This window comes from Camelina sativa, chromosome 10 (genome assembly GCF_000633955.1).
Source record: "Camelina sativa cultivar DH55 chromosome 10, Cs, whole genome shotgun sequence".
NCBI lineage: Eukaryota > Viridiplantae > Streptophyta > Magnoliopsida > Brassicales > Brassicaceae > Camelina > Camelina sativa.
The window spans coordinates 13061411-13088949 of NC_025694.1; the positions used below are offsets into that span (position 1 = coordinate 13061411).

At 36.7% G+C, this 27539-nt stretch overlaps 1 protein-coding gene across 1 annotated transcript; it reads right to left on the reverse strand.

Moving 5' to 3' along the window:
- Nucleotides 825-24580, reverse strand: LOC104720317 (probable leucine-rich repeat receptor-like serine/threonine-protein kinase At3g14840). The gene is made up of 14 exons (XM_019230721.1): nucleotides 24475-24580; nucleotides 16334-16517; nucleotides 16165-16236; nucleotides 15999-16067; nucleotides 15846-15917; nucleotides 15691-15762; nucleotides 15523-15594; nucleotides 15362-15433; nucleotides 15125-15268; nucleotides 14582-14642; nucleotides 14440-14485; nucleotides 13557-13939; nucleotides 13271-13466; nucleotides 825-874 (listed from the first exon to the last, which is right to left on the reverse strand). Exons 1-14 carry the CDS (start codon nucleotides 24578-24580, stop codon nucleotides 825-827), a joined length of 1599 nt encoding a protein of 532 aa, XP_019086266.1.

The following is a 27539-nucleotide window of genomic DNA, read 5'->3' on the forward strand; positions in this document are numbered from 1 at the left end:
GGAGGGGCAAGTTTGCAACAAAATTATTTATTGCATCATTATAAGCTTCATTGATCAAGATCAAATTAGAAGAATAATGTAATTTTGTAACTCCAATAAGCCAACATGAAGATTTGTGGATAAAAATTTTCCGAAGATCATTTGTATTCTACAAGCATCTTCTCAATTATCCAAAAAATAACGTCTTGTTCTTATCTAAAATCATGGATTTGATTTGGTAACTAAATATTTTAACATTTTAATGCTCTTAGGTTTGTGTTAAATTTTAAAACATTACATTAACAACGGAACAAATATTCAGTTACCTTTTGTTTCTCTAATAAAAAATTTCAAACCTCATCCCAAAATTTGAATTTAAACTGAAAGATTTATTATGTTTATCTATTTTAATGTAAGTGTCACTATTTATAGTATTATGCATAAAAATATTATACTAAAATTCAATTAGTTTATATTTATTATACCCAGGTTAGGATTTCTGACTATGTAAATATGTGTGCGATTTTTTAGCAAATTTTATGCATATGTTATGAAGAAATAGAGCATTTTTGTGGTTGTTTGTCTTCATCTCATAGTCCAAATATAGACCACCAAATCAATAGAGTGGCTACAACTAGTGCAAATGGGTAAAATATATCGATCAAAACATTATAAATAGAGTGGACAATTGTTTTACACTGTGTAAATATAACACAAATTTGCCTCATATTCTTATTTTGTTTTTTACAAAGTTAGCATTCAAAACATTTACTTTCATTAGCAAAACTATTTTCTTAATCCGCATCAATGTGCGGTGTGCCATCCCTTGTGGATTGTCTACAAATTCAAGTATCAATGTTACGCTTGAACAAAACCCCAAAATCTAAACCTGAACCTAAAAATCCAATCATGATTCAAACACATTAGTGATAAATATTTGAATAGGGCTAGTGTTTTGGTAGTTCGGGTTCGGTTCGGATGATATTCGATAACATGAACATACCTGAATGTATATACATGTTCTTTTTAAAGACTTGCTTTGAGAAGTTGATAGATGTATTCTGTTGACATGTGTAATTTCTATTAATTTTCCTATTTTTTTCCTTCCCATCATTTAAAAGCTAAAATAAAAAACAAACTATATTAAGCTAAATAATTCAATTGTATAAAAAATACAACAAATTATGGTATCCTAGATACATTTTTTATTTGTTTTCTTTTACATCGTCTTAAGTGAAAAGAAAATCAAAAATTAAATTATATTATGCTAAATAATTAGATAGTCACCTAAATTTTCTATTATATATATACATATATATCATAAGGTTTTGTTTTTAGCCAAGTATTTTAAAGAGATAGTTAAATGTAAACGACATTTAATTTTGAATCATTAAAACTTCGGCGTTTTGATGTTAGTTTTAACTTGACCTTCTTTTAAATTCTTATATTGTTATTACTTCTTATACATTTTTAACAGAAAATACACATGAAAATGATCAAACATATCATCCACGAGTAACACTTGCAAGGATTTATGGAAGGTCATATATCAAGTGTAAATGTCATAAACTTTTTTATTATATGAATTATGAAAACTGAAATGGATTTTTTAAATGAGGGCATGTTTGCAACAAAATTATTAATTGCATCATTATAAGCTTCATTGATCAAGACCAAATTAGAAGAATAATGTAATTTGGTAACTACAATAAGCCAACATGAAGATTTGTGGACGAAACTTTTCCAAAGACTATTTGTATTCTACAAGCATCTTTTCAATTATCCAAAACAAAATGCTTATTCTTATCCAAATACATGGATTTAGTGGATTTGTTAACTAAATATTTTAACAATTTTAATTCTCTTGACCATATTTGTAACTCCATTATTTTAAATTGTTGATTTTTTATAATCTATGTTTTTTTGTGGAAGCATGATATATGTTTTCTCATAATAGTTTAATGACCAAATGCAAGAAATCAAAAACTAATATGAACCAAAACGACAACAAATATTATAACATATGTTGTTGTTATGGTTAGCATTTTTATGAAAATAATCAAAGCTTTCTCAAATATATATCTTAATATATTGCAAACAAGCTGAAGAAATGTTTTCATCATGATTTTATATGTTTTCTCATAGAAAAATCAAACTATCTAAATCTTATATATTTTCATTTGTTTGTTGACATGTCATAATTTTCATTTTTTCATCTAACATGCTAAATTGCTAATATAATGACGTGATGTTGTTGGAAACCTTGATATTTTGTTTAGTAAATATGTAGTTCTACATACCACATGAAATATATATTATCTCAACGTATATTCTTAAGCTTGTTTGATAGTTTCTTTAGGTACTTACATTTTTTTTTGGTTATATAACTATATTCCTTAGTGAAAACAAAACTTGAAATTACACAACAATAAAAATTAGTTTGTTTTTTAATTATAATTTATAAGAAATGAAATGGATTGTTTAAATAATGAGCATGTTTGCAACAAAGTTATCAATACTTCCAAAATTTGTTTGTTTTTTTTAATTATAAGAAATAAAATGGATTGTATAAATAAGAAACATGAGATCTTGTAAGATAGAGTATAAATACGCAGTTGGATTTTAAGTCTTATCACACGTTGGTGTACAAAGAAATAGTTGTGGCTGGTTTTATCGTATATTTACTTGTCATTTTCTTCTCTTCTTCTCTTTCTCGATTACTTATTTACTCTTCTTTTTTATGGTCTCATAGATTTTGTAAGTTTAACGGTTTTTTGTTGAAGAGATGTATTTTTATAAGATACTAACTTCTTTCATCACTTAATAGTTTTTGCTTATTTTATTGAGATGATCATTAAAATGATAATATGTAAGAAAATAATCAAACTTTTATCAAATATATATATCCATATATGACAAACAAGATGAAGAAATGATTTCATATGTTTTTTCAAAGAAAATTTTACTTTAAAAATTTCATAAATACTTTCTTATGTTTATTAACATGCCATAATTTAAATTTATTTTTTTTGTCATCCAACAATCTATTATAATGACATGATGTTGCTGGAAATCTTGATGTTTTGTTTAGTAAAAATATAGTGCTACTGACTACATAAAATATATATTATCTCAACATTTCTTCTCAAGCTTATTTTATTGTAGCTCCTTAGGTAGTTGCAATTTTTTAGTTAGATAAATATTTTCAATTAGGTAAACCAAAAATTTGATATTACAAAACAATAAAAATTAGTTACCCTATTTTCATATTTAAAATTTTAAGTTCCATTTGTCAAATGCATTCTTTTAATTCATAACATTTTACTATACCAATATTTTGCTACAATTATTTTGTCTTAGAAGCTAAAAGATATTTTTTTACTCTAAATCATATAAAATACAAAATAATCAATTTCAAAAACGTTAAATATATCTCAATAAATTTACTTTATATTTCACTATTAATGGTAAATCCACGCAACATTTGAGATACTACTTATAAGTTAATACAAACAGTTGAGCTATTAATATAACATTTAATTATAAGATCATTTGATTTTTTAATTTGATGTAATATAATATTATAGTTTCATATTTTTCAGTTATTACAATTACTATTTGGTTCCAAGATCATTTTATTCTAAAATTTTCAAGATTTAAGAGAAGGTTCATGGACTTGTGTTTTTTCTTTCTTATTTGCAGACTTGGATTTCTCTTTCATTAGCTATACAAAGTTTGTGTTCTTTGTTTTGTATTAGTTTTTAGTTTGAATCTCTCTTTTATTAGTTTTGTAGACTTGTGTTCTTGATTTCTTGTTGAATGTAAGATTATATGAACTATGAATTATTGGACTTTGAACACAATTTATTTTGAAAAATAATAACTATTTCGGGTTAACTCAATCAAAACATAGAAAATACTTTGAAGGCTAAAAGCCTAGCTAAACCAAAAAAATCTAAACCAAATGGGTATATGAACGTCCAACCTTATCAAGATAATCATCTTCTTGTAATTAGTGTATATGACAATGATCTCAATATTACACTAAACCACATACAAAAACATATTTTCCATTTTCTCTCAAAGTCGAAGTTTCCAAATCTCATCCATACAAAATATTTGCTCATTTTACACATTATCAAATTTAGGTTTTTTAGGTTTGACATAATCATATATGGTGCATGTTTTAAACATTTTGCGCATTTTGTGATTGTTTTTTATTTTTCTAACTTATATGATGGTTTATTCATGTAATAAGACATAATTATTAACAAACATTTACTTGAAACAATAATATTGACGTTAAATTATATTGGAAAATAATTATTTGCTAACAATATGTCCCACCATATAAGTTGTAGTAGGAATGAAATGACAAATAACATGACTACTTATGATTCTCACAAGTATATGAAAATACTTTCAAATTATGACTTTTGAGCAAAATATAATACTTCTTGAAATATTGAAATAAAATTGTAGTCTGCTAAAGTAATATTGAGTTTTGGACAAATTACTTGCATAGCAAACCAAATTTCTGAAATCATATTTGATATACAGTCAGTGTCATCTCGCATGAGTTTTCAACATATTCCATTATCAATCAAGTTATTTTGTGATTAATTATATATGATTCCAGAGAGTACTCAAACTTGTAGTAAACTTTAAAAGATTACAATAATAAACAGGCGGAACAAATTTTCAGTTACCTTTTGTTTCTCTAATAAAAAATTCCAAACTTCATCCAAAAATTTGAATTAAAACTTAAAAATTTAATCAGTTTATATATTTTAATGTAATTTTCACTATTTATAGTATTATGCATTAAATTATTATACTTCAATTCAATTAATTTATACATTTATTATAGTTAGGTTAAGATTTTTGATTATGTTAAATATTGTGCGATTTTGTGAAACTTTGTGCATATGTTTTGAAAAATAGAGTATTTTTGTGGTTGTTTGTATTCATCTCATAGTTTAAATATAGACCACCAAATCAATAGGATGATTTTATAATTACTAACAGCTTAGGTGTATGAAATAATTATATTAGAACATAATGAGTTGTATACATAAATGCGTCATAAATTTATATTTATATCACATTGCATCAAAGATGTTTGGGCCTGGCATAATATTTCTGCATCTAAATAGCATGCATCTATAACATGATTCAAATGAAAAATGTCAAGATTTAAACAAATTTTCGTAAAGGTTGAGATAGTTATGGATGATGCATGTGAGCTGGAAAAAATGAAGTAAATGAGAAAACATTTTAAGTTTGGAATCGACACACATCATTCGTCCATGTGAATTTACTATGATAAATTTTTATAACAATATAAATGACCATCTTTGAAATAAGCTATAGAACTTATAGATTTTGCTAACCTCTTCTTCCTTTTGATGGTTATAAATTTTGTAAGTGTAATTGTTATTTGTAATCGAGTACCAAATTTTTAGTCACCTAATTATATATTATACTAACTTATAGTAAGACTTTATATGTCAATCTTTGCAAACGTGATCTGGAATGTGAATCAAAGTATTTTTTGGATCAAACTTGTTACGACCGCGGATTTTAATATGTAAGTACGTATTTACAAGTTTTAAAACTTCTATACCATGTTTCGATAATGTGTGACAATAATGATAACATTCTAAATCTTATTCAGACCAAACAAATATTAAAATAGTACTTAGTTGTTGATCATGAAGATAATATGATGATAAAACATCACAACTACAAATTTTGGCTAACAATATCACAATTTCTCTCATTTTCTTTTGGTATCGCCTTGATAAACTGTTTGTGAAGGTTTGACTCATTTATAGTTTCCTAATATGTTCAACAAAAAATAAATTAATGATTTTTTTTCATTGTTAAATCAGTATCAAATCATCATTAATATTACGAAACAAATTTAAAAGTGTATTCTTTAAATACTCTATATTAATTTGGAAAATACTTTTGGAAAGTCATTGCAAAAATAATAACAATAATCAAGTTTTCAATTTTAGAAATCTTAAAAACGTAATTGAAAGTATATATATTTCTTTAGACATCCTACATTCATTTGCTCTAATTTTACGGAGATATCCTATTTCCATAGATATTTGGAACTTAACAATCATTATATACACTATATTTTTGCATGAGCAAACATACAAGATTCTAGCTTGCGCAATGGGCATAATGTAATCAAATACTTTACTTGTTTGCAATATTGATTGGATTGTTTATGAAATATAACATGTATGAAGTCTAATGTATCTTTAGCCATTGTTACTTTTGTTATATGGTAACCAATAGCAAATAAAATTATTTGTTATATCAAAGATGGTTATCTAATTATAACTTTCAACTGATAATGATCATTATTTATGATCCTGAATTATTCAATTTGGATGAGATGTTTTAGAGTTGGCCTGAAGAGTGGTCATGGTGGTGGTGATATTCCGGTGAGGGAATATGGTGGTTGGTAGATCATTGCGATGTTTTACGCGAACCACAGGAGGTAGTTCCGGTCGGGAGATGCTATTGACGGTAGGACTTGTTTTATCATGAGGAGATGATTAGTTCCCCGGAGGAGATGATTAGTTCTCCTGGGGAGATGATTAGTTCTCCTGAGGGGATGATTAGTTCTCCTGGTGCACCGCAGTCTTGACGGGTTGCGACCCTGAGAGCGGCAGAGGAGATGATTAGTTCTCCTAGGGGATGATTAGTTCCCCGGAGGGGATGAGTAGTTCCCTTGGTACCGAGATCTCGAGGGTGACGATCCAAGAGTGAGACGGTATGGCTCGAGGACGACGGTCTGAGAGTGCAGGCGGTGCAATTCGAAGGTTGCGATCTGAGAACGTATGAGTGAGAGAGCAAACAATGTCTAGGAACGTGAGTATGAGCATAGTGACTGGATGTAGACCTCGAAATTTGGGATTGACCTCGTATTTTTGTGTTGTGCTGACTAGTGGAGTCAGGGTTGTGTGGACCGTTGAGTCACGTGGATGTGCGGGCTGTTGCGACAGTTGCACGAAAAACTTTGGCTGACAATGTTCAGTCCTGTCATAGGATGTGCGGGCCGTGGTGACAGTTGCACGGAGGTCCTTGGCGGATGGACAAAGTTGTCGGATTCGAGGATGAATCCTTGTTGGTGGGGGAGACCTGTAACGCCCGTGTCCCAAAAAATAAAAATATTGGATTTTTACATCAGAAATTTGGTGGAATCGGTTTAATATCGGTCTAGTATCGGTTTAGATAAATTCTGGTTTAATTAATATAAACGAAGGAACCCTAAATTTCTCTATAACTCACGCTTCTCTACTCTCTTTTGGGGTTGTGGTCGTTTTTGTAGAGAGGAAAAAGAGAACTTGTTTGTGGAGAAGAGGTGTGAGGAAGGAGAGGTTAGATTTTGGTTTGTTAGGCAAAGGACCAGAATCGTTAGGGTTTTGGAGGAAACAGTTTCGAAAAATCATACTCAAAGGTAACGAAATTTGGTGGAGTTATTACCAAGCCTTTCGTCGTCATTCTAAGTTTTACAGAAGTGGATTTGGATTTAAACTCGATGAGTTATAAGCAGTTTCGTGTGGCATTTTGTTTCAGTCGCGGATTGAGACCAGCGGGTGTTTTGGGATCGATTGCCGTTTAACCTGAGTTCTGATTGTGCTGCAATTTTGTGGGAAGCTTCATGACGTCTAGGAATAGCTTTGCACCGGAGGGATTGGATAGTTAACGGTTGGTGTTTATTTTAGGGTTTCGTCTTTGAAACTGTTATTTTATGATGTTTCTATCTAGTTTTGCTATAAAGTCGTTTTTGGTTTTGTGGTTTGTTGTAGGGGGTTTCTGGGCTGTTGCAGACTTTAGGAGAGTCTCAACTTGTCATATTTGTTATAATCAGGTCGAAAAGGTGAGTGTGTGACCATGAGCTTATCTAAGCGATTGGGTTGTATGACTTGTTTTGTGTGATTGATGTGTAGGTGTGGTGAATGTGTTAATGGGTGTTGTGTTCAATGACTGGTTTGTTATGTTTTATTTGCGGTTGTACTCTTGATTTGCTTGTGTGTATAGCTCGTAGATGGGAGGATCGCCTCACTGGGTATTTCTGGTAATACTCACGCATCTCATTGTGTTTGTGGTGCAGGTAATGTATAGCGTGGAATCATGGCAATGAGGAGGAGGATGATCTAGGGTCTCGGTTTTGTGATGTCGGTTTTTAGTGTTTGTGTTGTTGGAACCTGGTTTAGAAACATGTTAGGTTGTTGGTTTATATTGGTTATGATTGGTAATGTATTTAAATTGAATTGGAGTTGGTTTGGTTTGTCTTCCGCTGTGCATGTTGATTTTGTTATAGGTTTATTGTTTGGGTTGTAATTAAATATTATGGGGTATTTCATTATTATTATTAAAAAAAAACGGGTCGGATCGTTTCACTTCCCCACGCAACGCGTGGGTTGTGGTGTAGTTGGCACTTTCTTGTTTTTTTTTGGTCTTTTTCGTTTTCTCTTTTGTATTATTTCATTTTAATTAGACATATACGGGCTTCGCAGTCACTTGTATCTATACACTATATCTTTATACCATTTCGTTTAGATGTGTACAATTGTGACGTTTATTTTTTATGAATTATGAGGATGTTGTTTTTTGCTTTTGAGGATCCAATCTTATCATTGACTGATATTGTTCCCAATACATTTATTGTATTTTAGATTTTTTAATTAACTGCTTATGTAAACCCTTCATATGTTGATGTTGTAATAATAAGTTATTTAAAAAAAATAACTATCTTCCATGTAAGTGATTATGTTTGTATGCCCATGTTTTGGTCTAATATCAATAAGATCGTTTCTATTTTTTTTTAGTTGGCTTTGAAACCAATATATGTGACTATAAGTTTAGCTAACTAAACAATTCTGTAATATTTAAATATAATCTTGAACATATATATATATATATATTATTTATGGGAGGAATGTAAATGTAGGGAATTATTGGATAGAAGTTATTTTTGAGTTAAATGACCTTTTATGCCTTTAAAGTGAGTTAAATATTAATAAATTTTTATATGTGTCTTGACTTTTTTAAAAAGGAATACCAAGTGTTTCCTTCCAAATTTGAAGTGACATAGTATTTTAGTTTTCTTATATGATTTTGTGAGTTTCAATGTAAAGGTTTTTCAAAGTAATAAGTACACTCACACTGATTGAATTATAAAATTTGGAGAAATGTTTATTTCGATTAATCATCTATTAAATAAGTATGTTGTTGTTCCTACAAATAGGACAACATATTATAGTTTAACCATGGAGTTAAGCAATGGAAATGGAACTTGTGATTGCAAGACAAAATGCTTATATATATATTATGTTACACATTTATCTTTTAAAAATGAATAGGAACATCTAATTCTCAAATAAAGTTGTTTTTTTTTGTTAAAACCAACATATGTGAATTTAAATTTACCTATGCAAATTTAAAAAATAAATATGAATAGATTAGAAAGGTAAGAAATATAAAAAAAATATTTTATTATTATATAAATAAAATAAAATTTGAAAACAATGTTAAATATATATAATACTTTCTAAATTAAAATATAGAATCAAACTCTTACAACACATATGAGATATAACAACATTTGATATTGGTGGGAGAGGAGGAGAGAATGATTACTTATAAGATAATAATCCAAATTAGATAATGGAGATGAATCTTTTAAAATAAGAACAATGTAAAATATTGTAACACCCGCGAACCAAAACTTAGCGTTTTGGGGGTGGGTGTCGATCGACACTCTTGGTGGTGTCGATCGACACTCTTGGTGGTGTCGACACCACTTATTCTAGTTCGACCAGATCGATTTAATTATCGATTTGAACCGGTTTGGTTTAGAAAAAACCATTGGACCGGGTTATATAAGGGAATTGTCGACCAGAAGGGTTTTGGGAGTTTTATTTTGTCTGCCGCTTTGTGTTTTTTGAGAGAAAAAGGAGAGAAACTGTTCTTGAGGTTTTAGAGAGAGTTTGTGGGATTTGAAAGTGTTTTTGGAGAGATCTTGTTGTGAGAGTGAAGATCCAGGGCTAGGAACGTGGTGGGAAGGTTTTTGTGGTGGTAGCTTCGTCTTTTGGGCTTAGATCTCTTTGTTGGCTAAGGTGAGTGCATGACCATGGCTTATCTAAGCTAAGATATCTGTTTCTGTGATATTTGGTGTTGTTTGGTTGTTTGTTTCGGTTGTTTGTGAGTTTTTCGTAGCTCCTGAGGCTTGGATTCGTTCCTGGGATTGTGTGGGACGAAAAGGAGCAGTTTGGAGGCGAGATTTGGAGGTTCTGTTAGAAGGAAATCACTGCTTGACGGTGGTGTCGGTCGACACTAACGCGAGGATGGCTCGGGATCTTAGCGAGTGTCGGTCGACACCATGTGGAGGTGTCGGTCGACACCGTTAGGGTTTCGGGGGTGTCGAGCAGGTGTCGGTCGACACCCAATGTCGGTCGACACCTTCTGGTATCGGTCGACACCCTTCTGATAGTAACCGGATCATGTCGGGTCACTTGTTCATGTTCCTGGTTTGTTTTATTGTTGTTGTTTGTGGCATGAGAGATCTTATTGCTTGTGTGTATTACCCAGTAGATGGGAGGATTGCCTCACTAAGTATTTATCAAATACTCAGGCATCTCAATTTGTGTTTGTGGTGCAGGTAAAGGCAAAGTGTGATTGTGGAATCAAGGCAATGAAGAGAAAGATGTTCTAGGGACTCGATTGATTGTTGTCTGGAATTGATAGGTTGCTAGAGTTAGGTGTTTAGAACTTTCTAGGTTGCCGGTTCCTTGTTTCCTGTTGTTTGACATTGAAATGGTTAAGATTGGATATTGATTATTCTATATTGGATTATTATTGGTTATTTAATTGGTATTGTTATTCCGCTGTTGTTTGTGATTGTTGTTAGGTGGCTAGTGGGTATGGGACCACTAGTCATAGTTATATTATTATTATTTATTATACAAAAAAAAACGGGTAAGGTCATTTCAAATATATATCATGTAGTCTCTAAAATTAAAATTTAGCATTAAAATTTTACAATGATGTTTCATTTTTTTTACAGCCCATACAACAAAAATAAGAAAAAAAAATTGAAGTATTGTAGAAGAGAATGAGAGAATGTGAAAATGAGATAGTAAAAAAATGCCAATATTAGAGAATGAGAGAAATCTTATTTATATGATAAGAAATGATGGAATTTACATTTAGAATTATGGAGTTACAATAGTAATTTATTGTGTTTGAATAAAATTGAGTGGTGGAATATGATTAATGCGTAATTTATTTTATTTTCAGTTATAATTTTATTTTAATGTGTGAGTTAAATGTATTGTGTTTATTGGGTCTTAAATATTGTTTAAAGCAATTAGAAAGCAAATAAAAAATAAAAAAAATTAGAAAACATTAAATGAAAATCAACCAGTAAGAAGAGACCAAAACCTTACTTTTTTATATATATGATTACATTTGGATAGTTAACTACATCTATATTGTAAAAAAAGTTAGCCTTCTTTATTTTTTTGCCTAATTTAATGATTGTGATAAATTTAAGAAACCATAATTAATACTATTATGTGATAAATTTAATCTTATTTAATAAACATGTTTTTCTAAGAAACCATAATACAGTAAAACCTCTATAAATTAATAATGTTGGGACCAAGACATTTTATTAATTTATAGTGATATTAGTTTATCTATAAATTAATAATTCTTATTTTATCGTGTAAATTAATAATTATTAATTTATAGGTATATTTTTAATTTTTATAAAATTATGAATTGAGACAATTTTTGCAAAATAAGATTAGAATTTTGGATGTTGTAAATTTTATGGTATTGGAATCTAATTTGAAATAATTAAAAAAATATTATTGACAATGAATTACAAATATTATAGACAAATTTACTTATACAAATGACGTAAATATTCAAATTTATGAATAAGTATATCAATTATCGTATTTTAATAGTCTATCAAACTATCAAAATACAAATGATGCATATATAGATATTGAAAACTTTTAAAAGTCTTACCTGTTTTATGAAATGTTATAGAATATTTTATATCATTAATATAGTTTGAAGATACAATATAACAATTATTTAATAATATGAGGTTTAAGAGAAACATACTTTACTATATAAACATATATATATATATATATATGTAAATTTACGCAGCAGAAAAAAAAAGTATATGTAAATTTGCATGATTATCAATTTATGATACTATTGGGACCATATTTTACATGAGGATTTCAAAAAAACTTATTATCTTATTATCTTATTGAATTTTGTTATTTTTTACACTGTTCCGACTTGGGACTATCAAAATTTATTAATTTATAGTGTTTATTAATTTATAGAGTATTAGTTTATAGAGGTTTTACTGTACTATTTTGTTTAAACTTCTTTATTTCTTTGCCTAATTCATTCTAATATTTTAAATATTAGACAACTAATTCATCCATAACTCAATATAAAACTATTTCAAACTGTAGATATGGGTACTATGATTGTACAAAGCTGAAACTGGTTGGTGCTAATATGGGTACTATGATTATTAATACTCAAACATTTCATGTCAAATTTTTGAACTCAGTACAAACATCTCACATAAAATAATTTTTATTCTTAAATCAAATAATCTAGGCTACTAAAATTTGGTATCAAAAATTTCGGAAATAACTAGAAGAATTTAAATTACTACTTAAGTTATAGAGTTTTGGAATGTCATGTATGCCTGAAATAATAGATATAAAAGATAAATAACTGTAAATTGAATTGTAAATACATCAAATAATAACTCAAATTTCTTCAAAACTCAAACAATCAATATATCTTTCTATAAACCAAGCGAAAAAAAAAATCTATATTATAATTTACTAATAGAAGAAAGAATTTAAATGAACTGAAAAATATGATAAAATAATTTTTCTACCCAAATATAAGGGTCTCTAATCCTAGTCAAAGTTGAAAACAGTGGTAAAAAGCTTTATTCATATTCCGAACTTATTAAGAAGTTTGAAGTTTGATGAAATGAAAAGTACACAACTCAAAGCACGAAGAGGTTTAATTTTAGTTTTCGTTACATGTACATAACACAATGTAACGACTTAATTTCAGATGCAATAACAGAAAATGAACTCCCATATCTTCTTCATATTTATAGTGCTTTTGCTGCGTCGATAGAAATGTAAGAAATAAATACTATTAATGGACCTGGATAAAAAAAAAATAGGTTGAAAAAATTTACCTGGATCCACGGATATAGCCGATATGAGTGGACCGTAAACACCTTTGTCGGGAATAGCTATAGTTCCTTTCCCCGCCCAAGACAACCGTATCTCCAACTTACCATCTGTAATCGTAACTGGAATTGTCTTGATGACAACTTTTCCGACACCTCCTGCCTCCTCTACGATGTTGAAATCCTTCACCATGAGCTTTCCCTGGATTTATTATCATTGCATTGGAAATGGCATCAAATTCACATTTAAGCTATGATTTTCAAACTATTTAATGCAAGTTCTTCGAGTTACCTGGATGTATATGTCGAAGATACGTCTACCCAAACTTTTACAAGTTTGGCCATCCTTCAACATGATCTCAGCGAAATGGAGATTAACATTGTAATCTCCATTAACAATACACATTGCATAATAAGTGAGTGAGACGGCTGAGAGGCGAGCTTGTGCATAGAGTTGAGGATCTATCATCTTGAGCTCAGATGTATTATTCCATATATTTCCTGATCCCCCGGGAACTCGATGGTCATCTATAAAGTTTCCTGTGTTGCTTGAAACCCAACCATTTATTGTGCTTTCGAAAAAATGTGGGGCTCTATCATATGTATCAGCATTGTACTTAGTACCATTGATTATCACCTCATCCCCACCACAGTTTATATGAAGACCATAGAAATCTATTTTAAAAGAGAAATCATGTAGAGAATGATAGAGTCAGATACATGCATGGAAATAGAATTATAGGTTCAGGGTTGTATGCATGTTCTTACTTTTAGCGCACTGGTAGCTCATCTATCGATCCATGTGTTTGGAGTAGAACACTCGATGGTCATTAATTATATTAGAAAGCAAAAACTTACGAGTTGTTTGTCATTGAAGAGGAACTTGCGAAGAGATTCCTATAAGCCACATGATGATGAACAAGAAACCGTGAGATTCCTTGTGAAGTATCATAATGACAATTTTTGAGAATTTGGAAGGTACTTACATTCTTTCAAAAAAACATTCCTGAGTGTTTGTGTCTTCGGAGAAATTGTTGTAGGACAGATCACTGGGAAAAAAAAAGAATCGGAACAGAGAGGATTTTGTCTGTATCGCACAAATGTATTAAAAAAAAAATGAGGGTTACACAGGTGAGTGTGAAAACTCACATTGTATCTCCATCTCTTTCCTTTACCATCCAATTTGGGATTGGCCCATTTAACATATTCCCCGTCAAATATCTGCATGCAAGAAAACCATTAATTAATTCAACAGAGAAATTCTCAATTATGACAAAACCACTAAGAGAAGAGAAGCCTGCCATACAAATTTTTCACATCTCTAAGTTCAGTGTATGTGCTGGGGATTGGTCCACTCAGTTGATTAAAGGTAAGATCTCTGCAAATGGTTCATCATACTTTTAAGTTAGTTACTTTTTACCACTGTACAAATCATCTGATACTTGAATATCGTAAGGTATATATATAATATGCTAACAAGTTTTCCAAGAGAGTAGTATTGGTTCCAAGGAATGAAGGTAGCTCTCCTGTAAGATTACAATTCCGAAGAACCCTACAAAATAAACAATGGACGAATGAGTGTTTTTTTAATAAGCAAGATCAGTATTCATTCCGTTTAATATAATAATTATTTAAAAATATATAAACACAAAAATATAATTATTTAAAATATAAAACTAAAAGAAAATTATTTTTCTAAACCTTGATTGACCGGCCTTAAATTATCGAACTGGTACCTGTTTTAAAAACTTGAATATATATAAATAACAGAACAGAAGTATAACAGAAATCTTTTTTTTTTTAACTAACTCAGGTGAAAACTGTTAAAACCGGAAGAATCAAATCTAGTCGGAGACTTACAATGTTTTCATCTTTGAAATGTTTTGTAGCGGGGCAATTGGAGATCCTGGTCCAGGCAAGTCGCTGATTCTCAGCTTCTCCAAATTTGTGAGACCAGCAATAGAAACAGGTATGGGTCCTGCTAAACCACTTGCATGGCTAACCCTGAGGGAGTCACAAACATATAAGCTATCATAAACACCTAATTAATGAAAAAAAAGCGATGGGATATAGCAGCCAAAAATAAATTGGTCTTACAAACTCTCAAGTTCTGTCCAATTCCCGATGAAATCTGGAATAGTTCCTGTGAGACTATTGTCGCTTATACGGCTGTTTATAAAACCCAAAGAATCAGAATTGTTCACAGATATATATAGATTAAGCAAAGTAGAACTTGTTAGTGCAAAGATATTAATTACAAGTCGGTCAAGTTGGTCAGTTTGCCAAAGGTAGTTGGTATATCCCCGCTGAAGTTATTTGAGCTAAGAAACCTAAAAAAAAAAGTTAACAAGGAGGCAAAACATGGATTAATTTATGTTTCAACACAACATAACCAACAACAAAAATGGACTGACGACGACTCTTACAGTCGTTGAAGGTTTGATAGATTCCCAAGCTCTTGAGGTAATATCCCGGATAGCTGATTGTATTCCAAGGCACTAACATAGCCGCATAAGTCAGTAATTACCATTTAACATGAACTATATCAATCACTAAAGATTTAAAATAAAAATCAACTCACAGGCTTCTAAGAGTACTAATGTTTCCGATCTCTTTGGGAATTGGACCACTTAGACGGTTTCCAAGAAGTGTGCTGTGTTTCATCAACATCAAAAATGATACTATGCATTATTTTACATAGTATAATATTCCACTAGAAAAAATAAGTCCTTACAGGTTGACAAGTGGCAAAACTCCCCATTCGGGAGGTATTGAACCGTTGAGATAGTTTCTCGCGAGATTACTGTAAAGGAAGATTGACAATTAATTAAGTTACTTTGAGAAAGGATGCAGATTATGGTAACAACTTGTAAAACGATTATTTCTCGGTTTTTGCTTACATCTCTTGGAGGTAAGGAAGCCCTACAAACTCCTTCGGAAGAGACCCTTGAAGGTCTTGTGTCTTCAAAAGTCTATGGCAAAACCAAAAAAAAAATCAAATATAATATAATGGCTTTCATTAGACCTATTGAAAAAAAAAAACCCATAAGACCCATCAAATTAACTTACATGCTTGTGACATGGCAAACGGTTCCATTAAGGAAAGAGCAATCGCAAGTGACGGCGTCTTCAGACCCTTCAACAGGGTTAGGGTTTATCCATCCACCTACATTCGATGCAACGTCGCATGGGTTCACGCTAAAAGTCCATGTCTTCTTCTTTAAGGTGTTCCCTATAATCCTCAAGGCCTCCACTACAAAAAGAACCACACGCATAAAAAGTCATTTAACACATAAATGAATGAATGGGTATGTATATAACCTAATCAGGTCAATGTATACCTTCTTGCGTGGGCAAAGTTGCGGAAAATGCAAAACCACAGAAGGGAGATACTATAAGGCAAATGAATAGAAATCGGACGAGAGATCTTGTTTGTGACACCATTTCTTTTGGTCAAGTAAAAGTTAGATATAACTATAAAAACATTTTCTACTTAGTACTTATATAGTGCCTTTGGATTTAATTGCAATATCTTATCAGATAATCTTTAACCTGACATACGGAATTATTTCTTTTTTCAAATTCTATAAATGGAGAAGGAATAAACACGTCCGCGGACAAAGGAAAAAATGAGACCAAGAAGAGGAAACAGGCTATTAAGTTTTTTAATTTGAAAATCTTGATATTTAATTAAATATCTCTTTTGCCTTTTTTTTAGCTTTATTTGCGTTCATATGTATTATTATCTGAAAGACCCGTTTTTTTTTTAATAAATAATAATAATATAAATAACTATGACTAGTCTCATATCCACTAGCCAACTAACCACAATCACAAACAACATCGGAATAACAATACCAATTAAATAACCAACTGAACCAATAATCCAATATTAATCCATGATAGAATAACCAACAACCAATTCTAACCATTTCAATGTCAAACAACAGGAAACCAAGGAACCGACAACCTAATAAGTTCTAAAGACCCAACTCTAGCAATCTAGCAATGCTATACAACATCCAATCGAGTTCCTAGAACATCTTCCTCTTCATTGCCTTGATTCCACGATCACACTTTGCATTTACCTGCACCACAAACACAAATTGAGATGCATAAGTATTTGATAAATACTCAGTGAGACAATCCTTCCATCTACTGGGCTATACACACAAGCAATAAGATTTCTCATGCCACAAACAACAACAATAAAACAAACCAGGAACATGAACAAGTGACCCGACACGATCCGGTTACTGTCAGAATGGTGTCGACCGATACCAGAAGGTGTCGACCGACACTGGACATCTGGTGTCGACCAACACCACATGGTGTCGACCGACACTCGCTAAGTTCCCGAGCCATCCCCGCGTTAGTGTCGACCGACACCACTGTCGAGCAGTGATTTCCTTCGAACAGAACCTCTGAATATCGCCTCCAAACTTCTCCTCTTCATCCCACACAATCCCAGGAACGAATCCAAGCTTTAGGAGCTACGAAAAACTCACAAACAACCAAAAACAAACAACCAAACAACACACAATATCACAGAAACAGAGATCTTAGCTTAGATAAGCCATGGTCATGCACTCACCTTAGCCAACAAAGAGATCTAAGCCCAAAGGACGAAGCTACCACCACAGAAACCTTCCCACCACGTTCCTAGCCTTGGATCTTCACTCTCACAGCAAGATCTCTCCAAAATGCCTTCAAATCTTACAAACTCTCACAAGAACTCTTACAAACTGTTTTCTCCTCTTTCTCTCTCAAAAACAACAAACGGCGACCAAGACAAAAATAAAACACGACCTAGGTTGTTTTCCCACTTAAATATCTCGGTTCAATGGTTTTTCTTAAACCAAACCGGTCCAAATCGATAATTAAATCAATCTGGTCGAACCATAAATAAGTGGTGTCGACCGACACCACCTGAGTGTCGACCGACACCACATGAGTGTCGATCGACACCCACCCCCAAAACGCAGAGTTTTGGTTTGCGGGCGTTACAATTCTCCCCCACCATAAATAGATTTGTCCTCGAATCTCGAACAACACTAAGCCAAGGACTCATGTGCTACCGACTCCAAGGCTTGCACTCCTCCGACTGATATACGAAAGGTCACCTCTAGGTGATAGACTCACGCTCCAGGCGTTATTTGCTCTCGACTTTTGGACTTTCCTTGTCTCATAGGCCTAAACCTTGAGTTTTTATTGGCTCTTCATCAGACCTAAGTTTGTATGCCATAATGTTGGCTCCTCATCGGGTCTAAACCCGCATGCCATAATGTATAAGGAGAAATCCAATATTCGTCTCTCAGGTCGTCACCCTACAGCACGCCTTCGGATCGTCATCCGAAGTCAATATACCAACCACACTCCCAAGCCACAAAGTCTTGGAATATGGCGGTACTAGGAGAACCGAAGTCCCCCAAGAGTCGTGAGCAAACAATTCTGAACACGTCTGAGTCCTATTCCTAACCAGGTTCCCTTCCCGTGGCTCGCGTAAGACAACACAATGTCCTACCAACCACATATCCCCTCACTGGAATACCCCATGACCACACAAGGATCATCTCACTGCCCCACGGGCCGCCACAAAGGCTAAACAAATGTCCTAAACAGGACCGCCACAAAGGCAAAACAAATGTCCTAAACAGAACCGACACCAAGGCCAAACAAATATCCTAAACAGGACCGCCAGAAAGGCTAAACAAATGTCTTCAATAGGACCGCCACCAAGGCCACTCGTCACGAAGGACCGTCACGAAGACCATCTATCCCGAAAGACCGCCTCAACAGGCACTCTGGCTAAACAACCCGCCAGGAAGGCCACACAATGGCTAAACAGCCCGCCACAAAGGCCACACAATGNGCACGCCTTCGGATCGTCATCCGAAGTCAATATACCAACCACACTCCCAAGCCACAAAGTCTTGGAATATGGCGGTACTAGGAGAACCGAAGTCCCCCAAGAGTCGTGAGCAAACAATTCTGAACACGTCTGAGTCCTATTCCTAACCAGGTTCCCTTCCCGTGGCTCGCGTAAGACAACACAATGTCCTACCAACCACATATCCCCTCACTGGAATACCCCATGACCACACAAGGATCATCTCACTGCCCCACGGGCCGCCACAAAGGCTAAACAATGTCCTAAACAGAACAGCCACCAAAGCCAAACAAATATCCTAAACAGGACTGCCACCAAGGCCACTCGTCCCGAAGGACCGTCACAAAGACCATCTGTCCCGAAGGACCGTCACAAAGACACTCTGGCTAAACAGCCCGCCACAAAGGCCAACAAATGGCTAAAAGCCCGCCACAAAGGCCACACAATTGGCTAAAAGCCCGCCACAAAGGCCACACAATGTCTAACAAGACCGCCACACACAGGCACTCTGACTCGAAAGTCCGCCACAAAGGCACAAAAGCCCCTCCAAGGCTTCCCACCGCTAAAATGGACAAATTCTAACTCCCGTAAAACTTTCCATATTTAGCACTTTCCATTTTTGGAAACTTTCCACTTTTGGAAACTTCTCTTCACAACCCCGCCTCACGGAAACTTTGTACCCCAAACACCACCTCATCTTGTTACTGAGTCGCACAACCAACCACCCCAAGCGACCGAGTAACAAGAGAGATGGGCTGGAATACTCCATTCCCGCTCCAGCCACGGATTACAGATGGGACCAGGCTAAACAAGCTCAAGTCGCGGCTTGCTTCTCATACCACTTCTTGAACCTTGCCTTCATCTTTGCCTCAGGCTCCCAAGTCTGCTCCTCAACACCATCACAGTCCCACAGGACTCTCATCAAAGGAATCTTCTTCTTCCGAAGTTCCTTGATCCTCCTCTCGAGAACCCTCACTGGTCTCGCCTCCAAAGTCATGTTAGGCTGAAGATCCTCAGGAATCTTAGCCAACACCTCCTCTCCCTCACGGAGACACTTCCGCAACATAGACACATGGAAAACCTTATGGAATGCACGCATCACCTCAGGTAACTCCAATCTATATGCCACTGGTCCAACCCGCTCAATCACTCTGAATGGACCCATATACCTCGGACTCAACTTAGTCTCTGACAATGACCTGTTCGGGCCCCGCAACATGGCCATCTTGAGGTACACTCTGTCTCCTACCTGAAACTCAAGATCTCTCCTCCTCCTATCAGCATAACTCCTCTGCCTATCCTGAGCCTCCTTCATGTTCAGCTTGAGAACCCGAATCTTCTCTGAGGTCTCCTGAACAAAACTAGCACCAAACATGCTCCTCTCCCCCACCTGAGTCCAGCATAAAGGTGTACGACATGGTCTCCCATACAAAGCCTCATAAGGAGCCATCTTAATACTCGCCTGATAACTGTTGTTGTAAGCAAACTCTACCAGGTTCAGGTGATCTGCCCAATGGCCACCCCAATCCAACACACACATCCTCAGCAAATCCTCCAGCGTCTGGATCGTCCTCTCTGACTGTCCATCTGTCTGGGGATGATAAGTTGTACTCATATGCACCTTAGTGCCCATCTCTGCCTGAAATGCCCTCCAGAACACCGAAGTGAACTTGGAATCCCTATCAGACACAATGCTCGCTGGCACCCCATGCAACCTGACTATCTCCTTCACATACTTCTTAGCCAAGACTGCTGCTCCATCAGTCTTCTTAATGGCCAGAAAATGTGCCGACTTAGTCAACCGGTCCACAATGACCCAAATAGCATCAAACGTCCTGGACACTGGCAAACCCACCACGAAGTCCATAGTAATCATATCCCACTTCCACTCTGGAATGGGAAGACTCTTCAGTAATCCACCTGGTACCTGATGCTCAGCCTTCACTAGCTGACACACATCGCACCTCGCAACCCAACTAGCCACGTCCTTCTTCATCCCGACCCAGTGATAGTACCTCTTGAGATCACGGTACATCTTAATCGCTCCTGGATGAATAGAGAACATGCTCGGATGAGCCTCTCTTAGAATCTCCTGCCTCAACTCCTCATCCTTGGGCACACAGATCTGCCCATGCACCAGAATAGTACCATTAGCCGAAACCTGATACTCTGAGTCAACATCCTTTGAGGCATTCACCAGCCCCAAATTCGACTCCTGAGCCAACTGCACTCTGCTCAACAGATCTGCTCTATCAGCTGCAACTAAACCCAGCGGCTCCTGAGAAACCGCACACAAGCTCAACGCACTGATCTCTCCTACCAGAGAATCCATATCCTGCTCCTGAGCCGAAGCCGCTCGTTTCCGACACAAAACATCTGCAACCAAGTTAGCCTTACCAGGGTGGTAGGCTATCTCCAAATCATAATCCGCAACCAGCTCCATCCACCGCCTCTACCTCAAATTCAGCTCGAGCTGAGTGAATATATACTTCAGGCTCTTTTGATCTCTAAACACCTGTACTTTTGCACCATAAAGATAAGATCTCTAAATCTTCAGGGGAAAAACTACAACACCCATCTCCAAGTCATGAGTAGGATAGTTGTCCTCATGCTTCCGCAACTGTCGCGAAGCATAGGCAATCACCTTCCCATGCTGCATCAACACACATCCCAAACCCACTCTAGATGCATCTGTATAAACCACATAGGGTTCTCCCTGCTCAGGCAAGGCCAACATCGGAGCAGTAGTCAACATCTACTTCAGGCTTGCAAAGCCCTCCTCACACTCCTGTGACCAGACAAAAGAAACATCCTTCCCCGTCAACTTAGTCATAGGACGTGCTCTGCTCGCAATCCCCTGCACAAATCTCCTGTAATACCGTGCCAACCCGAGAAAACTCCTGATCTCCGTGGCATTCTGCGGTCTAGGTCAATCCCTGATAGCCTGAATCTTCTCCGGATCTATAGAAACTCCATCTGCAGACACAATGTGACCCAAAAAACCCATCTCACGCTGCCAGAAACTACACTTGCTCAACTTAGCAAACAACTTTTGCGCCCACAACTTCTCCAGAACTGCATGCTCTTTAGGACTCTTAGAATAAACCAGGATGTCGCCGATGAAAATGATGACAGACACGTCCAGAAACTCCTGAACACGCTGTTCATCAATCTCATAAACGCAGCTGGTGCGTTAGTCAACCCAAACGGCATCACTACAAACTCATAATGCCCATACCTCGTCCTGAAAGCAGTCTTCCTCACATCCGCCTCGTCTATCGGGATCTGATGATAACCTGACGCCAGATCTATCTTGGAGAACCAAGTAGCACCTCTCAACTGATCCAACAACTCATCGATCCTCGGAAGAGGGTACTTGTTCTTCATAGGGACCCAGTTGAGACCTCTATAATCAATACACAAGCGGAAACTCCCATCCTTCTTCTTAACGAATAACACCGGCGCTCCCCATGGTGATACACTAGGATGGATGAATCCCTTGCTCAACAAATCCTCTAGCTGCTTATTCAGCTCTGCCATCTCTGCTGGAGCCATCCTGAAAGGAGCCTTGGATAACAGTGTCGTCCCTGGTTCTAGTTCAATCGTAAAAGGATCAGACCGAGAAGGTGGTAATCCCTGCAACGACTGGAACACGTCCTCAAACTCCTCTACAACCTGAATACCGCTAACCGTAGACTTCCCCACTGACTTTGGCATAGATATAGTAACCAAATAAGCCTCACAGCCCTTCTCGATCATCTTCCCAGCCTGAATGACCGAGATCACGAGACTCCCCGAAATCGGTCTAATACCCTGATAAACTAACTTCCCTCCTGAACGCTCAAACTCCACTCTACCACGATGACAATCCAGATGAACCATATGCCGATGCAACCAGTCCATCCCCAAGATAACGTCATACAACTCCACTAGGCTGATAAGCAAATCCGCAAGCCAAGACTCTCCCACGATCTGAATATCGATACCCCTCGCTCGACCAATGACCCTCAGAAACTGGCCTCCAGCAACACTGACAACTCCTGTACGCTCTCCGGGATCTGCCACGATACCTGCACTCTTTGCACACTCCGGGGTAATAAAGCTATGAGTAGCTCCAAAATCAAACATAACGTGGGACTTAAACCCGCCCACCAACAAGGTCCCTACACAAACCTCATGTGTTGAGAACCTAACATTGTATCACAGGACAACATAAAATCCGAACTTACTTAGAATTCACAAAGACAAAGTATCAGAGATTATACCTGTGATCGCCCCGACACTGGTCCCACCAGTATCTACAGTCGTGTAAACCCGTGGCGCCTGCTCAATCCGTGCCACCTGCTGCCCTCCCGGCTGCACCTGCTGCAATGCCGCCAATGCTAATAGCTGCAATGCCGCCAATGCTACTAGCTGCAACTTGGGACAATAGGGCTTGATTTGCCCTGACTACCTGCAATAGTAGAACACACGATCTGCTGTCGACAGGGCACTCCTCTTGGGACAGCTAACAATCTTGTGATCCTTGCTCCCACACCTAAAGAACCTCGCACCACTCGACGTCTGCCTAGCCTCCCACTTCCTCTTGGTTCCCTGCACAGGCTTACCGCCCTTACTAGAACTTCCCTGATGTTGAGCCCTACTAGGCTGGACTGTTGGGCTAGCCGCCACTGATTGTGCCCGGATATCCTCCTCAATCCCTGCTGCAGTCTCAACCAGATCTGCACGCGAAGAATAACTCCGCCCCCTACAGTGAACCCTCAAGTCATCACGTAGGGCCCTCAAGAACCTCCTGATCTGAGCCTCCTCAGACTCCATATCTTGACCCCCATACCTTAGAAGTCGACTGAACTCCAAGTCAAGCTCCCGCACTGACTGAGTCCCCAGAGCTAGCTGAAGGAACTGCACGTCCAACCTATCCAGTGCCTCCCTAGGGAAATACTTGCGGTTGAACTCCAAAACGAAGTCAGCCCAAGACATCTCCCTCTGCACTCTCCTAGCTGCCACAAAACTCCACCACAACTGAGCATCACCGGTCAAATAGTAGACTCCAATGTCCACCCAAAATCCCTCAGGACACCTCAGAGTATGGAAGTTACGTTCCACACTCCTCCTCCACGCATCCGCAGCGGTAGGATCTGTACCTCCCGAAAACTGCTCGGTACCAATACAGCCCATCTTTGTCAGCATGCTGATATAACGAGAATAGACCCCACATCCGCAGCCACTGGCTGCCGCTCCTCCGCCACCACTGGTGGCACTACCTGGGCCTCAGCCGGTGCCACAGATGCCAACCGCTCGAACAACTATGTCAACAAACCCGCAAGGTCGACACCCGGGACTCCACCCACTGGGACACCCACACCTGGGGCCCTACCATCACCAGCTACTGGGGCATCAACACTTCCCCCTCCGGCCACACTCATGGAATCCCTCTGGACACCCTGCGACTAGCCGACACCCTCTGCTGTCACACTCTGGTCCGCAGTCTCACTAACCACTGGGACTCAGCCCCTACCACGACCACGTCCGTGTCCACGACCACGTTCGCGTCCACGACCACAACCAGCAACAGCATCCTCTCTAACCATCTGGACTACCATGAGCAGAAGGCTAAGCACACAATAAACAGAACACAAAAACAAAAACTCACTCTGGAATCACAATGTAGGCTCGAAGAAGATGATCTAGGACTCCATGCAACACAATTGACTAACTCACATAATCAATCAAGACATGCAATCCCAGAAAACACAACAAAAACCTAGTGAACCCAAACCTAGAACCGTAAAGGCTTTGATACCAAACTGAAACGACCTGACCCATTTTTTTTTTTTTTTTAGTAAATAATAATAATATAAATAACTATGACTAGTGGTCTCATATCCACTAGCCACCTAACCACAATCACAAACAACAGCGGAATGACAATACCAATTAAATAACCAATTGAACCAATAATCCAATATTAATCCATAATAGAATAACCAACAACCAATCGTAACCATTTCAATGTCAAACAACAGGAAACCAAGGAACCAGCAACCTAATAAGTTCTAAAGACCCAACTCTAGCAACCTAGCAATGCCAGACAACATCCAATCGAGTTCCTAGAACATCTTCCTCTTCATTCCCTTGATTCCACGATCACACTTTGCCTTTACCTGCACCACAAACACAAATTGAGATGCATGAGTATTTGATAAATACTCAGTGAGGCAATCCTCCCATCTATTGGGCTATACACACAAGCAATAAGATCTCTCATGCCACAAACAACAACAGTAAAACAAACCAGGAACATGAACAAGTGACCCGACACGATCCGGTTACTGTCAGAATGGTGTCGACCGATACCAGAAGGTGTCGACCGACACTGGACATCTGGTGTCGACCAACACCACTTGGATTTTGACCGACACCTGCTCGACACCCCCGAAACCCTAACGGTGTCGACCGACACCTCCACATGGTGTCGACCGACACTCGCTAAGATCCCGAGCCATCCTCGCGTTAGTGTCGACCGACACCACCGTCAAGCAGTGATTTCCTTCTAACAGAACCTCCGAATCTCGCCTCCAAACTGCTCCTTTTCGTCCCACACAATCCCAGGAACGAATCCAAGCCTCAGGAGCTACGAAAAACTCACAAACAACCGAAACAAACAACCAAACAACACCAAATATCACAGAAACAGATATCTTAGCTTAGATAAGCCATGGTCATGCACTCACCTTAGCCAACAAAGAGATCTAAGCCCAAAGGACGAAGCTACCACCACAGAAACCTTCCCACCACGTTCCTAGCCTTGGTTCTTCACTCTCACAGCAAGATCTCTCCAAAAATGCCTTCTAATCTCACAAACTCTCACAAGAACTCTTAGAAACTGTTTTCTCCTCTTTCTCTCTCAAAAACAACAAACGGCTACCAAGACAAAAATAAAACACGACCTAGGTCATTTTCCCAATTAAATATCTCGGTTCAATAGTTTTTCCTAAACCAAACCGGTCCAAATCGATAATTAAATCAATCTGGTCAAACCAGAAATATGTGTGTCGATCGACATCCACCCCCAAAACGCAGAGTTTTGGTTCGTGGGCGTTACATTATCTAATTCAAAGGTTTTTAAGATATGAGGGAAACGTTAAGTCTGATTTGAAGCCGTTGAATATCCCCTATAGAAATTTGAGGAGTTATATGGATGACGATATTAATTCGATTATCATATATGGATAATGGATTTATAAATTAAATTAGTTTGGCTCTCCTGTTAATTTTGTCAGTAATAATCCGTTTAACACGGGGTTAATATTTTCCATTTTGAAGTAATATGAATAATTAATAAAAAGTACGGTTGAAGTATCATATTTGGTAATACAATTTGTATATATGTTTTGTGAGATTCGGTCCAGTTCTGCATAATGGACCAGAAAAAGCCTATTGGGCCTCGGGTAAAAAAAAGGCCCATGTTCTAGACTGTTTTTGGTAACGGTCGACAAAAGCAGTCAACATTCTGTATTTGTCTCTTAGCTGAAGCGTACGGGTTTATCGCTATGCTGGCAAGGATAAGGTTTGATTCACCTAGGTTTTATGACTTGTCAAGGGTGCATCAACAAGGCAGTATAAATACAAGACAAGAGTGTTGTGACGGCAAGTGGCAGAAGATAGACTGAGCATTGCAAGAGAGATAGGCCTAGAGAGATTGAGAGAAGAGAGAACTTAGGTTCTTCTTGCTCGATTGTATAGGCTTTCTAGAGATCTTGTAATCGGTTGTTTTTCATTCTATAAAACCTTGTGAGCTGGTTAGTAAGCTCACCAAGACGTACCTTGGTCACATTGACCTTGGGAACTTGTAAATCCGTGTGTCGTCTCTTTCCCTTTCTCTACTTCTCTTCTCTTTGTTCTGTCCAAACAAACACAACACAAGATAAGCTATCGGTCGGTTCAAGAAGTTAAAACCCTTACAAGTGGTATCAGAGCAAGGTTTCAGGGATAAAGGTATCGTTTTTCCTTCTTAACCTTAAGTTTTCCTTCAAGAAGTCAGGAGATTTAGACTCAACAAGTATAGGTTTCTTACTTGGTCTCTGACTCTAGGAGGATTACTAGTAGCATATTTGTTTGTTTTAGTGAAGGTGACGTTCAGGTACGCTCTTTCAGTTAGGTTGTGATCAGATCTAGCAGAGGTAGCATAGATGGAACCCACCCAGAGTAAGTTTGAGGTAGATAAGTTTGATGGAGAGGGTGATTTCTCCATATGGAAACATCGGATGTTAGGTCAACTTGAGCTACTCAGTCTACTGTCAGTTTTAAGGATCGAGGAGACCTCAAGTATGGAGAAAGAAGATGAGTCGGATCCTAAGTGGAAGGCTAAAGATAGAAGAGTAA

Coding starts and splice junctions, on each gene's coding strand:
- LOC104720317 (XM_019230721.1), bottom strand. CDS start 24,580: ATGAGTGTGGCCGGAGGGGGAAGTGTTGATGCCCCAGTAGCTGGTGAT. Junction 15,918..15,998: donor GTTTTGCCACTTGTCAACCT/GTAAGGACTTAT, acceptor GATGAAACACAG/CACACTTCTTGGAAACCGTC. Junction 13,467..13,556: donor TCTTCGACATATACATCCAG/GTAACTCGAAGA, acceptor TAATAAATCCAG/GGAAAGCTCATGGTGAAGGA.